This window comes from Curcuma longa, chromosome 1 (genome assembly GCF_044706935.1).
Source record: "Curcuma longa cultivar G26 ecotype Majalengka, Jawa Barat chromosome 1, ITB_CL_G26_1.1, whole genome shotgun sequence".
NCBI classification, from domain to species: Eukaryota; Viridiplantae; Streptophyta; class Magnoliopsida; order Zingiberales; family Zingiberaceae; genus Curcuma; species Curcuma longa.
Genome location: NC_133861.1, coordinates 4,196,869 through 4,214,980, shown reverse-complemented (window position 1 = coordinate 4,214,980; position 18,112 = coordinate 4,196,869). Strand labels below are relative to the sequence as shown.

Below are 18,112 nucleotides of genomic sequence, written 5' to 3'. Positions count from 1 at the left end.
AATTGGTTAAGGTCATAATTTTCTAAATCAGTTTTGTCTTAGAATGTGGTCGTTGCTCTGATAACCAAGAAAGCCTTTGTGCCTCGCCACTGCCTGAAAACTATTTTTTGAAATGTGGACTTAATTGATTGACGGTTAAACCTGAATTTAACTCAAGGTTAATCAAATATAGATAACTCAAACAATAAATGAACATAAAATAAAAAAAAAATCATCTCACAATACCCATAGGATCAACTCTTGATCACTTAAACTCGGGTGAGATGAATTAGGTAATTATTTTTCAATTAACCCAACCAACCCAATAAATTTTACCTAATTAATTTCAAAACTAAATAATATAACTTAATAATCTTACTTAATAATCTTACTTAATAATTTTAAAATAATTTTAAACTTAATTAAATAAATGTTAAATTTTAACATTAATTAAATATTTTCAAAACTAATTTTAAACTTAAATATATTTTTAAAACTAATTAAGTATTTTCAAAACTAATTAAATATTTTCTAAATAATTTTTAACTTAAATATATTTTTAAAACTAATTTTAAACATAAATATTTTCAAAACTAATTAAATATTTCAAAACTAATTATGTATTTTCAAAACTAATTTTAAACTTAAATATTTTCAAAATTAATTTTAAACTTAAATATTTTCAAAACTAACTTTATTATTAAATATATTTTTAAAACCTTAAATATATTTTCAACTAATTAAATATTTTAAAAATAATTTTTAATTTAATTAAATATTTTTAAACTAATTTTTCAAACCTAAATGTAGTTTTTAAATGTTAAAAACTTTAAATATATTTTTCGCTAAATAATTTTGACTTAATAACTCATAAAACCCTAAGTTCAATTATCAAACCCAAGGTTTGAATCCATTAAAATCTAAAAATTAAACCATAAATAGGAAATTCAGTCGACTCAAGTCGACTTTGTTGGGTTGCAAGGGTGCAAACATAGTCCTACATCTAATGTACATGGAAAAGATCATGAGGTTAAAAGGATGGAAAGTATCTTCATTGGTATGAGGCCTTTTGGGTTGAGCCCAAGAACAAAACCATGAGGGTTTAGGCCCAAAGTGGACAATATCATACCATTGTGGAGATATTTTGATTCCATCGATTTTAACAAGTGGTATTAAAGCGAGGTTGCTCTTCACCGGACTAACCGTCGGATGAACCATGATCCAGATCTAACCATGTAGTTTGAACCTTAAACAAAGGAAGTGGGTGCTCTCGTGTCTAAATCAAGAGGACCAGACACCAGGTGAGATGTCCTAGTAGGTCGGGTGGACCGAGGGGCAAAAAGTCCTAGTTACGACTAGGTGGGAAGTCCTAGTAGGTCGGGTGGACCGAGGGGCAAAAAGTCCTAGCTACGGCTAGGTGGGAAGTCCTAGTAGGTCGGGTGGACCGAGGTGCAAAAAGTCCTGGTGGGTCGAGGATTCAGACATCAAAACGACGTTGGGGGGGCCTGTGGTCCTTTGTTTGAGGGGGGATTGTTGGGTTGCAAGGGTGCAAACATAGTCCCACATCTAAAGTACATGGAAAAGATCATAGGGTTAAAAGGATGGAAAGTATCTCCATTGGTATGAGGCCTTTTGGGTTGAGTCCAAGAACAAAACCATGAGGGTTTAGGCCCAAAGTGGACAATATCATACCATTGTGGAGATATTTTAATTCCATCGATTTTAACAGACTTGACAAATAGTCAAGTCAACCTGAGCCAACCCTAAAACGACGCAAACTTTTTCCACAAAAATGTCATTTTCTGACTCAAGTCGACCTGACTTAAGCGTCAGTCGACTCGCACCACTTACTCAAGTCAACTGAGTCACACTCAAGTCAACCTGAATGTGTTTATAAAATAGGATCGTGCCCCCACACGGTAAAAGTCTAAAAACTACTTTTACCCCACCTTTTCGTTGTTCTCGCGCCGCGTGAAGCTTCATAGGATGCCAAAAAACTCTTCCTATTATCACAATGCCCAAGTAAACCCTAGCCTTTCCCTATTTTGTTAAGTTTATAGTTATTTTTGTTATGTTAAATTAATAAATTTTATGTTTAGATGACCAAAGAGAGGACGTGAGGTTGGGACCTCCTGGACCCCCACTACTGACCCTAGGTTCCCTACTGATGAGCACAGACTTAGATTTAAAGAGTTGTCCTTTATTCCCTTACCCTGTAGATATTTAGATAGAGCTTTTTTCTTGAGGTCATGCACACCCTCCATGGAGGTCATCGAGCACTACTATCTACATAGGCTGGTTTATTGTATGACCTCGGCTAACACTACTTTATGTGCCGAGTTGTACAATAACCTGGTCCAGCTCGATGTGAAGGTGCCTAGAATTCTGTTCCATTTAATTTTTGCCAGATGAAAATTTCCAGGAACAAAATATTTCCAAACAACCTACGTCTTCGATCAGACATGTACTTACTTGATCAAGCAAGTTCTTGACCAATCAAAGCACACCTTAATCAAAGCATATAATCTTGGACTCTTGTGTTGGTATTCAGGATCCATACAAAAGAAAATAGAAACAACTATGCAGTGGAATAAATAGTTATACCTTTCTTCTTTATAAATTGTATAGAAGACGATTAGTACCCGAAGACCTCTGATCTTCTGCTGTATTCCTCTCCTCTTCTTGGATGTTGTGTGGGCAACGATCTACTAAGATGTCTCCACCCAATTCCTTCTTTTCCTCTCTTCTAATCCGAAGGCAAGAACTTAAGGTAGAAGCTTCTTCTTCTTCCTCTTCCTCTCCTTCTTTCTCTTCTTCTTTCTCCCTTCTTGACCGCTGGCCCTAGCAAGGATGGTATCCTTGTGCGCCTCTCCCTATTTCTCTTCTTCTTTCTCCCTTCTTGACCACTGGCCCTAGCAAGGATAGGATCCTTGTGCGCCGGCCCTAGCAAGGGATAAGGGAAGAAACGCCTAAGCACTCAAAGGAGGGAGAAGGAGTTGGGAAAGGGGCACTGATCCTAGCAAATAAAGGAGGGGAAAAGGTTGTAGTGCTGCCGGCCCTAACACACCAAGAAAGAAATCCAAAATTATGTTTTTGCCTCGCTCTATCCTCCCCTTTTATAGCTTTGCCATCATAGAAATTTTAGGAAAAAATAACGAAATTAATATAATTTTGTTGCATAATAAAATTTATATAATTTTGTTGCATAACAAAATTTTAACAAAAATTTTATTGCATAACAAAATTTTAACAAAAATTTTATTGGTTAACAAAATTTTATTAGATAACAAAATTTAATAAAATTTTATTGGAAAACAAAATTAACATAATTCCATCTAGAATTAATCTGAATTCTGTTAACTGAATTCTTAATAGAATTCTAAACAAAATTCTAACAGAATTCTAACCGAATTCTTAACAAAATTCTTAACAGAATTCTAACATAATCTCATTGGGTGGATACAAGGCTTTATCCAGAGGCTACAATAGGGACCTAGAGGAGAAATTGATTTAGGCCTCCTGATGGGTTTGGGCTTCCTGTGTTCTCCCTGAACACCCAACTCAAGTCCATCAATAATAATTCATACCACTAAAGGGTTATTATTGAACTACCACACCAATCTCATATTATAATATGGGCTCCTTCTTATCATGAGTGTATTAGTCTCCCTGTGTTTAAGATATCGTATGTCCGTTAATTAATTGAATTACTGATAACTCAATTAATTAACTTCTAATTTCGAGAGTAGTACCACTCAACTTTATTATCATGTGGACTGAGTCCACCTGCAGGGTTTACATGATAATTCTTATGAGCTCCTCAAGGGGACATCATCAGCCTAAATAATTAGGACACAGTTTTCTTCTATAATCAACAAGATACCATATACATAGCATTATCTCCCAAGTCATCGGACCTTTTGATTTAACGAATAAATCTCACCCTTTAATGAATTAAAGAAATACATACTAAGTATATGTTCTTGTTATTATATAGGGATTAAGAGCATGCCCGTCCATAATAACAGAGGTCTAGTTTGAGTATATAATCAGTATAAATCGAACGACCTCAAACGCTCCTACTCAATACACACAAAGTGTACTAGTGTAATTTTATAGTCAAGATAAACTAATACTAATTACACTACAACCATTCTAATGGTTTGTCCCTGTCCATCTTGGTTGTGAGCTACTATTTCTAATTTATAAGAAACCGATAACATGATTTTCTGTGTGGCACCACACACCATGTTATCTACAATATAAATTAAGTGAGCAATTGCATTAACATACATAAGAAATGTAAAATGTAAACATTTGACCAAAGTGATTCTCATTTCAAATTATTTCAAAATAGATGTTCATACAAAAAGCTAGGCTTATAGTATACATCCCAACACGATGATCTGACGATAGCCACCCGAGTCGAACAGAGGGACATCACCATTACACCATCCATGATTAGCACATTTGTAGGACTCTGTCCCTCCCAGTCCACCTTCATAGTCTACCCACCTACGGATTTATCTTTTGGAGATCCTTATTCTTATGTCACCCTAGACGTCATGCATATATACTTTTTTCAAGAGGATCGAACTCCTGGATTGGTTTCATTTCATTCTGGCAGCCTTAGGATACAGGACTATGTCCTGTATAGAGTTATTGTAAACTGTATTCTACCACTTGCCACCAAGGATCTCACCCGGATGAGACTCTATCATTCATTTTTGTTATATGCATTTATTCATAGGTTAGACATAGATTTAGGTCTACTTATTTTCCATACCATCATCTATGCATCATCTATAGTTATTAGTAGGAGAGTACACATGCCCTACTGATGGGCTTCCGCAAGTATACGGAATGCCGTCAAGTAATAAAAGATATCGAACCATAGGGATCGAGGAATCAATCACTAAACTAACACAAAAAGAGTGGAGAGATCACGTAATTTGGGTTAAGATAGGGAAAGTGAGAGTGTAGTTGAGCTCCTAAACCTCAATCAAAGTAAAATCAACTAGTGACAGGATTGGAAATATGATCCTAGGACTTTGAATTCCTCGAGATTATGTTTGATTGACTATGGACTCCTTACCATTCCTCAATGTTTACACATTTGTAGAGATTCTAATCAAAATATCCAATTAGACCTCATCAGATTTCCTCGGAATAAAATTAATAATCTTCTAACGTTACGATTGTTAGTTTGAGATGACTCCAGATAGCCTGGTTATAGCTCTCCTGCTGTCACCGGGTACTCCAGCATACTACTAGTGTCCTACCCCTGTCACCGGGTATCCAATTAAGGACCTCTCCCTAACAATCAATAACCATTAACTATCTCTCATAAAGATTCATTGCAACCTAAGAATTTTCTCGAAAAGTCCGGTTAAAGGTTCGCCTTCTGTTACAAGGCACCCCATTTATATGATCCTAAAATTTCCTTAAACCACAACTCACCCTCATCCTTATAGATTCATATCATTCACATTCATATCATCAAATAAGCACAAGGCACAATATCCATAAGGTAAATGCACAAATATATTATAGAACATGCTAAACACAAATCCATAGTTACAATCATCCATAATATACCTTGATTCCTCCTATATCCTAGAATCTAAGGTTCTACTCCATGATGGAGGGGGTACAATGCAAAGAAAATGTAAAGAAATACATTTTAGATCCTAATCTGAGATAGAAAAAAGGAAATAAAACTTATCAATGGATGTCTTCTTCTTCGCCTTGCAATCTCCTTGTCGACGGTGGATGGATGCGACGGAGTAGGCCCGAAAGGATGGATGGATCATCGATTTTTGCTCCGGATGGCATCTATGGTGGCTCACTATCAGTCCCAAGGTCTCTCCCCTCTTTTTAGGACAAATAAGAGGGGTATTTATATGCCCCCGCAATCAAGTCCTCGCCACACGGCCATGTCTAGTCACACGACCCAGGGCACACAGCAAGCACGCTCCGTCACACGGAGGCCATGTGCTACTGGCCTCTAGAAACAAGGCACGATCGTGCCTGGTAGGCACGGCCATGTGCTGCTGAGCCTATGGAAATCTGGCACGGTCGTGCCTACTAGGCACGGCCATATGCTACCGACATTTTGGAAAATAGGCACGGCCATGGCCTATTGAGCCTCTGGAGATCTGGCACGGTCGTTCTTCTCTAGCCTGGTAGGCACGGCCAAGCCCTGGCTCAATGCTGGAATAGAAACATGGTCGTGCCTAGTAGGCACGGCCCTAAGCAGCTGGCTCACTGGATGAAGGCACAGCCGTGCCTAGTGGGCACAACCAGACCTTGTTGTTATTCTGGTGGTGAGGCATGGTCGTGCCCTGGTGGGCACAACCCCTTGGAGATTGAGATACGGTCGTGCCTTGGAGGCACGGCTCTGTCTTGCCTTGTCTTCAGTTAGTTCTCCGTTTCACCTTCTTTTGCTCCATTTCCGTCCTACAAAAGCATAAACATAAGAGCAAACCTCCGAAATAGGAAATAGAGAAAATATGCCTAATGCATAGATGGAATAACGGTATTTTACTGCATAATAAACTTTCGCTATTATCTATATTTCATGTACCGACATTGTAAAAACTCAAAATCATGTATCTCTTTTCTATTATACCCCTCCTCCTTTCGAGTACTTATCTGAAATAAAAAAAAATCTGAACTATTATATGTAAAAATATCTTAATCTCCTAGTAATTCTCCTTCGTCTCCATCCCATTTAATTTATTGTCGACTTACTCAGATCAAAAAGGAGCGATGGTGACCAAGAGGCAGAAGGGAGGTGAGAAGAGATTTTAAAAAAAAAGATAAATTTCAGTTAACCTCATGGACTATCTTTGAGGATGACCGATTCAGTCCCACGAATATTTCTTACTAGTTACCAGGGTAAATCAAGAAGTGCACACAGCGATCAACCCAAACGCCCAACATCCTTTGATTGCGCTCCTCATTTGAAAGAAAATCCTTGCAAATATAAGATTCTTAAACTATGACCGCGTTGTCAGCAAAGCAAACATATCTAGAAAGAACATAATTTATTCTTGAATAGATATATTTAGAAGCATACAGTGAGAAATTTCTTCAAATCCTGTCCTAATGCAATTTCTCTTAAAATTATAAGGCTCCTCTTAATCTTTTATATCTCCATCATCCTCTTATAAGAAATTAATGAACTTTAAATTAAATAAATATATCTAAAACTAATCATCAATATTGATGATCAAATTAAATATTTCTTAACTAAAAGATACAAAGATAATCTATATGTATACACACATACTATTAAAGTTGTGATCTACGATTCTTCAAAGTATAATATTTTTTAATTATAGAATCTGAATCAATACTTGAAGCAAACTCTCTCTCAATACAGATAATCATAGAATTTATTAGAAAATCTTCTCTCATTCTATTATGAAGAATTATTTTAACATGTTTCATAGTAAAAAATACACGCTTTATAGTTACCATGGAAACAAACAAAGTTAAAACTAGACGGATCAACTTATTGATCAAATTATAGTATTGCAATTTTTTATTTCAAATAACCCTTGACACAATTCTGAGATAGTGGACATTTTCTAAAAATTTTTATGACAAACTACATCGAGTTCAAAATGTTGTAGTTGATATCTCAAATCATGCATTTCCTGCTTAATAAAGTCCTCAGGATAATACTTCTCAGTGAGAGTACAAATCTTATCAATGTCAAATTATTTAAAATTATCTTTTGGATCTAAAGCAGAGATAAGCATAAGAAGTTCTACTTTCTCATCATTGAATCTAGAATTTAACTTTTCTAACTAAAAATCTATTGCACCATTAAATATATCATACTGAAAGTGATGCTCAACTATGATGACACTTGTTCCGGTTCAATGCCGACATCAGTCAATGAAATGTCACGTCAACCTTTGTTAATCCGTCGACGAGAAGAATCCGAGAAAGATGAGAACTGAACGAACGAAATAGCAGGGGCCGGGAATTCCGTGCGAGGCCACTCCGACGCTCAAGTCAGAAGTAGAAAAAAATAGAAGTGGTAGTATGTGTGGAGAATTCAAGCCCCTTTTCCGTCATACCTGTGGGGTTTATATAGAGGTACATGATCTTCGGATCTCACTCTATTATGGTTACCGATAATCATAGAGGTACGTGATATTCAGATCTCTCTCTCAATACAGATAATCATAGAATTTATTAGAAAATCTTCTCTCATTCTATTATAAAGAATTATTTTAGCATGTTTCATAGTAAAAATACACGCTTTATAGTTACTGTGGAAACAGATAAAGTTAAAACTAGACGGATCAACTTATTGATCAAATTATAGTATTGTAATTTTTTATTTCAAATAACCCTTGACACAATTTTGAGATAGTGGACATTTTCTAAAATTTTTTATGACAAACTACATCGAGCTCAAAATGTTGTAGTTGATATCTCAAATCATGCATTTCCTGCTTAGTGAAGTCCTCAGGATAATACTTCTCAGCGAAAGTATAAATCTTATCAATGTCAAATTATTTAAAATTATCTTTTGGATCCAAAGCAGAGATAAGCATAAGAAGTTCTACTTTCTCATGGTTGAATCTAGAATTTAACTCTTCTAACTAAAAATCTATTACACCATTAAATATATCATACTGAAAGTGATGCTCAACTATAATGACACTTGTTCCGGTTCAATGCCGACATTAGTCAATGAAATGTCATGTCAACCTTTGTTAACCCGCCGACGAGAAGAATCTGAGGAAGATAAGAACTGAACGAACAGATTAACAGGGCGCCGGGAATTCCCGCGCGAGGCCACTCCGACGCTCAAGTCAGAAGTAGAAAAAATAGAAGTGGTAGTATGTGTGGAGAATTCAAGCCCCTTTTCCTTCATTCCTGTGGGGTTTATATAGAGGTACATGATCTTCGGATCTCACTCTATTATGGTTATCGATAATCATAGAATTTATTAGAAAATCTTCTCTCATTCTATTATGCAGAATTATTTTAACATGTTTCATAGTAAAAAATACACGCTTTATAGTTACCGTGGAAACAGACAAAGTTAAAACTAAACCGATCAACTTATTGATCAAATTATAGTATTGCAATTTTTTATTTCAAATGACCCTTGACACAATTATGAGATAGTGGACATTTTCTAAAAAATTTTATGACAAACTACATCGAGCTCAAAATGTTGTAGTTGATATCTTAAATCATGCATTTCCTGCTTAGTGAAGTCCTCAGGATAATACTTCTCAGCGAGAGTATAAATCTTATCAATGTCAAATTATTTAAAATTATCTTTTGGATCCAAAGCAGAGATAAGCATAAGAAGTTCTACTTTCTCATCATTGAATCTAGAATTTAACTCTTCTAACTAAAAATCTATTGCACCATTAAATATATCATACTGAAAGTGATGCTCAACTATGATGACACTTGTTCCAGTTCAATGCCGACATCAGTCAATGAAATGCCACCTCAACCTTTGTTAACCCGCCAACGAGAAGAATCCGAGGAAGATGAGAACTGAACGAACGGATTAGCAGGGCGTCGGAAATTCCCGCGCGAGGCCACTCCGACGCTCAAGTCAGAAGTAGAAAAAAATAGAAGTGGTAGTATGTGTGAAGAATTCAAGCCCCTTTTTCTTCATACCTGTGGGGTTTATATAGAGATACGCGATCTTCGGATCTCACTGCTTGTGATTGGTTGTGGTGGCGTCATCAACGGCCCAATTGTTGACAGTTTCCCAACATTTAACAGCTCCGCAGTGATGGTTATCTTCTTTTGACGGTTGGGATTATCAAGGATCAATTCTGAGAACTTGGTCACTGCCCTTATCTTTTGAGATAAGATGATAAACCTAAACTGCGGAGAAGAAGTCAGAGTGTTTGCCCGTTAATGGCTGAGCTGACATATGAGGTCGGAAGATATGTGGCGGATCTAGATGAGTGGCCGGACTGTGAGAGCAGGTAGCCGAGCTTATATGAATCGCCGTACTGGACTAAGTACGCGTCTGAGCTCTCCTATGTATACCCGAGTTGTCCTGAGCGAGTAGTCGAGCTCTCCTATATATGTAGCCAAGTTGAACTAAGCGTATGATTGAGCTCTCATGTGTATGACCGAGCTGTCTGGAGCGTATGGCTGAGCTTAGTGTGTGATACTAAGACCAAGTAATGAAATCAGCTCCTGAGACCAGGACCACGTCATGAGCTTGGTTCGTAAAATCGAGACCAAGTCATGAGGTCGACCGTGAGGTTGGGACCAAGTCATGAGGTCGACATGTGATACCGAGACCCAATCATGAGGTCAGCTCCTGAGGCCAGGACCATGTCATAAGGTCAGTTCGTAAAATCGGGACCAAGTCATGAGGTCGGCCGTGAGGCTGGGACCCAGTCATGAGGTCTCCATGTGATACCGGGACCCAGTCATAAGGCTAGCTCCTGAGGCCAGGACCGTGTCATAAAGATCGGTTCGTAAAATCGAGACCAAGTCATGAGGTCAGGATGTGATATGAGTACTTTACTAAGATTACAGTAGGAGCTCGGTGTGCCTTGACTGAGGTTAGGAAGAGCTTGGTACATGTGCCAGGGAACGTGTCGCCCTTCACATGAGGTTGGCCACTTCTTAAAGACGAATGTGCGAGTTAGAAGTAGAGAGGTCAAGGTTTTCTGAATGAGCATTGTACCCTTTTTCCTTATCTCCCTTCTTTCTTGTCATCCACGTCATCACTACCTATTCTCGCCGAATCATAAGCCTCCCGTCCTAATTTAGTCAAAGAAAGCGAAGTCCGACTGACTGAACTCTAGTCTAACCTGAACTGCTAAAACCTCTTCAGTTATCGTCGGCCCCATGGTGATTCATTTTAATTAGGATTAATCTCATAAGCTTCCCCATCTTTTTTATCGGTTCATCTCGTCCTTTGATTTGATTTCCGACGGTGAAGATTTAATAACCATTTAAACTTAACCTTCTGCTCTCTCTTCCTTCGTCATTTTTGCTTCGCCTGTGTTCGAACCCTAAGCCTCGCACGCTCCATTTGCTCTGTGTTTGCTCCTTCTCCGCCCATGTCTGCTGCTTCTAGTAAGTTTTGCTTTTAGTCCTTTCAGTTTTTGGCATCTCTCCTTCTAGCTCTGTTACCGACCGATCCTTAAACTCCGTCCCACTTCCCTTCGAACTCCTTCCTTCCTACTTCTTTTTACCCTTCTTTTTTGGTTTCGTCGGCCTGACTAGTACCTTTCGTATCCTCCTTCTGACACCTCTGATGCCTCTTCATGGATGCCCCTGTCCCTTGGTATGAGACGCAGGTGTCTACATTTGTGTCAGAAGATGACGAAATACTACTTAGGGCTCAGTTCGGGATCCCGTCTGACCACCATATTGTGCTACCTACTCCCGACTATCGTCCTCACGGGCCTCCTCTTGGTTATACAACTTTTTTCTAAGGGCAGTTAGAAGGAGGTCTTAGATTTCTGATACCGCCTTTCCTTCAAGATCTAACTTCTTATTTTCAGTTCTCACTATCTCAGTTAACTCTTAACTCTTATCGTTTTATCTGTAGTACTTCTATCATCTTTCAGGTTTACTAGATCCCTTTCAATTGTCCTACCTTTCATTACTCTCAGGTCCTTCGTGCAGCCACCACCCGACCTAACTGATCGGTCAAGTCCTCCACGTGATCAGGCTAAGCAACTGAATCGCCGACCAAAGACACCGCATGGCCAGGTCAAGCGACCAAGGTCGTTGCACATGGTGGAATTTTTTTAATGGAAAAGATATTTTAGGGAAAAAACTCCCTCCAATAAATATGAAATCATGATGCATCTTTTTAAAAAAATTCGAAAACATAGTATATGTTTAGGGAAAATGCCCAATAAATTATATTAAAAAATTGCATGTCTTACATGAACCCCTCACACACACTCGATTCGTAATCACTATTGTGATTTAAGAGTATTTTACTAAATCGCGTAAGAAATTTCGATAATTACTCATTTCACGTGTTAACTTTCATAATTCTAAAAATATATATCACATTTTCATTATACCCCTTCTTCTTTTCATGGATTACATAGATTTACGTGCATGTATTTTTAATTTAAAATTTTACGCCATCCATTCAAAATTTCATTATTCTTATTTTAGGCTATCGAATACAAGTGTGAGGACATAGATACATTAAAGAAGTTTGTAAGAGTATATTGATTTTTATTTAAAATAATTTAAAATTCTCTAAGTTCATCCGTTTCGTTCAAAACTAATTACTGGACCTACACCATTTGAAATTTAAATGTTTAATATTTTTTGAATTAGGAGAGTCTTAGAAATATATTGATGATATTGGTTAGTGAATATCATTGTCCTAACTTTTATAATGAATTTGTGACAAATTTTATCAAACCAAGTTTCAAAATCCACTATTCTCAATTTATGCTATTGAATTCAGATCTACGCCTGCAAGAGTACATTAAATTTGATTTGAAATAATTCAAAGTTATCTAGATCCATCAATCAATTTTAAAAAAATTAACTAAAGGACCTATACCATTTAGAAATTTAAAAGTTTGATTTTTTTTGAACCAAGGGAGTCCTAAGAACCCATTAATGGTGTTGGTTAATGAGTATTATTGTCTTAGGTCTTATAATGAGTTTGTGATAAATTTTTTCAAACCTTTGCAAACTTAAAATTCACTATTTTTAATTTATGTTATCAGAATTTCAATTTGATGGCATTAATACATTAAGGAATCTAGGAAGAGTTCATTAATTTTTATTTAAAATAATTCAGACTTACCTAACTCCATCAATCAATTTCAAATATACAAGCCTCATTAATATATTCATATGGTCGGATTTGAATTCAATAGTATAAATTGACAGTAATAAATTTTTGAATAGGTAGAATAAAATTTTAAAAATACATGCACGCAAATGTATATAATCTATGAAAAGAAGGAGCCTAATGGAAATGTACTATATTTTTTGAATTATAAAAGTTAAGTATCTGAAATGAATAATACCGAAATTTAGTTAAGTATACGAAATTAATAATACCGAAATTTTGTCGAGTAAAATGTTATTTATTTAATGAAATGATAAATCTGAATTAGTCTATTATCCCTGAGGGTAGTTAAGTATACGAAATTAATAATACCAAAATTTTGTCGAGTAAAATGTTATTTATTTAATGGAATGATGATAAATCTACTATCTCTGAGAGTTAGTCTACTATCTCTGAGGGTGATTAATTTAGTCACACAGAAGTTTCTTATTGGTCATTAGAGTAAATCGGAAAGTGCACGCAGTAGTTAGCCCAGACGGTCAGCATCCTTTGATTGCGCTTCCTATTTGAAAGAAAATTCTTATAAATATGTCGTAGTTGGGGATCGAACTGTGGATATCTGGGTGATAATTTAGATGTCCTATAAAAAAAAATATGAAAAATCTCAGTCAATCTCATGGACGCAATCTCTAGAGATAGCCGGCCCAGTCCCACGGAAGATCATAGAAGCAGAAGCACCATGCCCCGGGGACGTTATTTATTTAACGAAGAAATCAAATGAAAAAAATCATTTGACGTGGTCAATTATTTCTCATTTATGATTAAATTGGTTTGTCAATTAAATTTGGAAATCTATTTTGTCCGAATAGATTCTGTCCCCTCCCGCGAGACACGGAACACGCAGCCATGTGATGCCATCGGTCACAATGTCTGTTCCGTGTCCGCAACCACCCCAAAAAGATCGCACCCAGCCAGCAAAGTAAATTCCCTCGTAATCTTTATGAGTAGTAACGATGAAATTACCAAACTACCCTCCTCCCACAGGCAGAAAGAGAGCGCAGAAAGGTCACGCCGTTTTACCCTCGTCTCCCATGGCGGCTCCTGCTTTTCCCACTGACCCAGACCGCTGAACCCTCGCTCTCTCGGTCCCTTCGCCGGCGATCCATGGCTGCCGCTCGTACGCCGCCGCCGAAGCCAGTGATAGGGAAGGCCGGCAGCTACACCATCTTCATCACTCCCCCATCGACCACACCTCTCGCTGGGAGCCCGAGATCGGACATCCGGAGCCCAGCGCCGGGATCTACTGCCGGAAACCCTGCTGCAGAAGCTCCTTATCCGTCGAAGGCATCTCCTTCTCCTCCCCCGCCGGTGCAGGTCCCACCTCCGCAGTTTGAGAAGCTGACTGCCAAGTCTGCCGGATCTGTGTTAGGGTTCTTCTGGGACGCGGTCGCCAAAGTCCAAAATGGTATCATGTGCGATTTTTCGTACTTGCGGCTGCAATAACTTCATTTCTCCTTTCTTTGATTTACAGCGCATTCGAGCTTGGACGAACACTTGGCGAATTGGTTCGGCTTGGACCAATCCAGGTACCAGTGGGCGTTGAATGATTACTTTGAAAGTAGTGGAAAGGTAATTGTTCTTTTTTCTTTCCATCTGAGTTCCTTTTGATGGCAATGGCTTCAGGCTTACTCTGAAATTGGCATATGCTGTTTCAGTGCTGCATTTATCTTTAATAATTGTGGATTGATTTTACTTTTCTCATGGAATTATTTCCTGTCCCAATTTGCTTGTTCTTCTAGTGTTTCAAAACTTATTTATTTTGAACAGAATTGTGTTTCAAGCTTCCTCTGACTACAGACTGCTGTAAACTATGGTCCTTTTTTAGTTAAACATCTCCGGGAGTTTTGAAAATACTTTTATACTGAAAACAAATTAGTTGTGAAGTCTTGGTGCTGAACAGTTCAACGTGATAGTTGGCAGAGAACAATTCAAGTTTTTTTTTTTTTTTGGAAGATATTGAGATGGCAGTTTACTTTTGCAATTCTTATCTAAAAAGTGTTCTAATTGATAATACCTACATGCTACTTCCAACATTTGCTATTAAGATATTGTGTAGAAGAAGCATTGTGGGTTTCCTAGGATTTTTCAATCATTATCTTTCACTGAAGTTTCTTAAGAACATAAACAAAACTATGGAATGATTAGCATTTACAGTCAGGTTGAATGATTAACATTTACAGTCAGGTTTACCATGCACGTCAAATGCAAATTTGTAATTTCCAGAATAAAATACACATTTTGAAGATCAAGAAGGGCTGGGGTTTCTAATAAATCATTACATTTTTTTCTCCAAGACAACTAATCTTCCTTAGGACTTTGCTTCCTCAACTTGTAATCTTGCCTTTAGCTCTAATACATGTACACCTCTTTGTTCTCTTGGATTTGTAATTTCGAGAGGAGGTATGTCAACTTGGATTTGTTTGTGCTTTGTGGAAAGTCGACAGGTGCAACAAAAAAAGAGTTGATGGATGCTGAATCTGATTATTGGGAATTAATCAACCATCCCTTTACGATGACATTCTCTGTTCGCCATTTCCGAAAGGATGGGTCTGTGTCCGAGGGTTGTGAAATATCTCCGTTGATATATCCCAGTTTGTCTTTGCCTGAGATATACATCTCAACTATTTGAGACCATAAGGCATAGTTGGAGTTGGTCAGCTTGATGGTTATGGGTATTGTCGTGGATTCAGTAGTATTGTTGGTGGTAATGGGTATTGTCGTAGATTTAGTAGTAATCATGGTTTGGTCGTCCATGATTTGGAGAAGAAGAAGCCTCCACAGAAAAAAACTCAAGGTCGCTCTGATACCATGTAGGTTAATAGAAATCAAAAGTGCCTTTATTCAGTAATTGTATCTGATATATATACAACCACATAGAGAGATTCAAGGACCTATATTTGGCTATACATGATATGGGGCATGATTACAGCTAATCTATTATGGGAACGAATATTTACAGCTGTAGTATCTACCATAATTTGTATCTACCATAAACAGAATGACACACGCTAACATGCTCTTTCAATTCTATTTTTAGTAAATTCTTTTTTATTCCTTCTGAAATTATGATTTAGTGGTAAAAATTATCTATGATAATTAAAATAACTCGACTTCTTTCCATGTTTCAATCTGATTGATTTTGATCTCTCCATACATATTGGACATCCTAAAATCCCAGTGGTACTTCATCTTGATAATATGTCATAAGTCGAAAAGTCATTTATGGTCCAAAGAAGAGCAACCTTCGTTATAAACATCTAATTAGTATACATATCATAAGTAGGAAAACATTCATCCCATAGTTGTTTCAGCTTTACAATCAGTGGTTGTATATAAATATTTATTAACATTTTCAAATTTTATAGGTCAGACACAACCAATGTTAAAAACATATGTGGTGTTTTCATACACATTCCAAGTAGAAGATTATATGGAATTACAATAATTGACCAACAAGAATAAATTCTTCTTGATTTACCAAATGGAGTTGTTGGTGCAATCGTGCCCCAAGTGATTGGATTTTAATGTTTGGCTAAATCAGTTAAGTTAGGCAATGTTTGTTTATCTAACATGTGTGGTCTGAGTCCACAGGAAAGCCCAGGAGTGGAGACCTGGCAATTGGTGAAGTCCCGGAGGCGCGGCCTCTTGGCAAAGGTGAAGTCCCGGAGGCGCGGCCTCTTGGCAAAGGTGAAGTCCCGGAGGCGAGGCCTCTTGGCAAGGATGTCTTAGCACGATGAAGTCGAGGGAAATGTCTCAAGCTAGTGCAAGGAAGAGCACGAGGCTTGTGGAAGACGTTTGAAGGCTTGCATCAAGGCTAAGGGGTGAAGAGAAGCTGAAAAGGGAAGTTTTCAGCTCTGGCAGTCGACTGGCCCTGCCAGCAGTCGACTGGGGTTGATCCGGAGCACACACAGACAAGCACAGAAAAATCAGTCGAGTGGACAGTCGACTGGGACCAGTCGACTGGCCATGGAGCAGTCGACTGATATACTGCCGTTGGGGTGACAACTGGCGAATTAAATGCATATTTAATTCCCGTTGAAGCCCATCAGTCGACTGGCCCTAGGAGCAGTCGACTGGTGCACTGAATTTCATAAAAAGAGCGGTCAACGTCGCAGAGAAAAAGAACAACATTCTTTCATCTTCTTTACTGCTCTCTGACTTTGTAAAAGCTCTTTTCTTCCTCTCATACTTCATTAAAGATCTTGTACGAGGAAGACATCGTGTTGTGAAGGTTTCTCCGCCTTCGAAGTGTGATTCGAGAAGGAGATTTTTCTCATAGTGGAATCGTCGGCTGTGTGTGTGGATCCTTGGATTAGTCACCTCGTAGAGGTGGATACCAAGTAAATCGAACGGGTTAGCGTTGTGATCTTTTCTTCTTTGTTTCTTTGCTTCCGCTAATATTTTTGCAGGAGAAAAGTCGAAAAATGCTATTCACCCCCTCTAGCGAACGCACCGATCCCAACAAGTGGTATCAGAGCCTGGTTCCTTTCGGAAGATCAAACGTTCAACCGAAATACAAATGGCGTTTCAAGAGGGATACAGCACCGCACGACCACCGTACTTCGACGGCAACGACTTCGCATATTGGAAAGGTAGAATGGAATACTATTTAATGAACGATATTGAAAATTGGTTTAGCATTGTAGATGGCTTCGAAAAACCGAAGGATGAGTCTGGAAAACCCCTACCTACAACGAATTGGACAAAGGAGATATGCAAAAAGGCTCAAGCAAATGCAAAGGCCACAACCACCTTGCAATGTGGACTCTCCAAAGATCAACTGAGCAAGGTTGGACCTTTCAATTCGGCCAAGGAACTCTGGGAGAAACTCATTGAACTCAACGAGGGTTCAAGTGAATCTAGAAGAGCAAAGAAGGATCTTCTAGTTGGACAACTCCAAACTTTCACCATGAGGCAAAATGAGACCGTGAGTCAAATGCATGGACGATTCAAAGAGGTTGTAAACGGTCTACATGTGATAGGTGAGAAATTGGACAACCGGGACTTAGTGAGGTACGTGCTACAAGCCTTCCCCCGAACCACTTTATGGGCATCAATGGTCGATGCTTATAAAGTATCGAGGGACCTTTCAGTTGTAAAGCTAGATGAACTATTTTACGAATTTGAACTTCATAAACAAGCTAACTTGTCTTCGAAGGAGAAAGGGATTGCTTTACTTGTAGAAAAGAAGGAGAAAAAGAAGAAGAAGGAGAAGCACTACAAAAAAAATCATGAAATAGCGACGGAATTAGAGACGGAATTTATTTCCGTCGCTCTAAT

The 18,112-nt window shown here is 37.9% G+C and overlaps 1 protein-coding gene across 1 annotated transcript; it reads left to right on the top strand.

Moving 5' to 3' along the window:
• The first annotated feature begins 13,843 nt into the window (after positions 1–13,843).
• On the top strand, positions 13,844–15,313 carry LOC141834810 (uncharacterized). Its single transcript, XM_074722182.1, has 2 exons — positions 13,844–14,237; positions 14,304–15,313. Exons 1-2 carry the CDS (start codon positions 13,937–13,939, stop codon positions 14,438–14,440), a joined length of 438 nt encoding a protein of 145 aa, XP_074578283.1. The 5' UTR covers positions 13,844–13,936; the 3' UTR covers positions 14,441–15,313.
• Positions 15,314–18,112: the final 2,799 nt, after the last annotated feature.

Bases quoted from the DNA above. Each gene is read 5' to 3' on its own strand.
- LOC141834810 (XM_074722182.1), top strand. From the start codon at position 13,937: ATGGCTGCCGCTCGTACGCCGCCGCCGAAGCCAGTGATAGGGAAGGCC. The intron at 14,238-14,303 runs GTATCATGTGCG...TTTGATTTACAG, and splicing joins GGTCGCCAAAGTCCAAAATG to CGCATTCGAGCTTGGACGAA.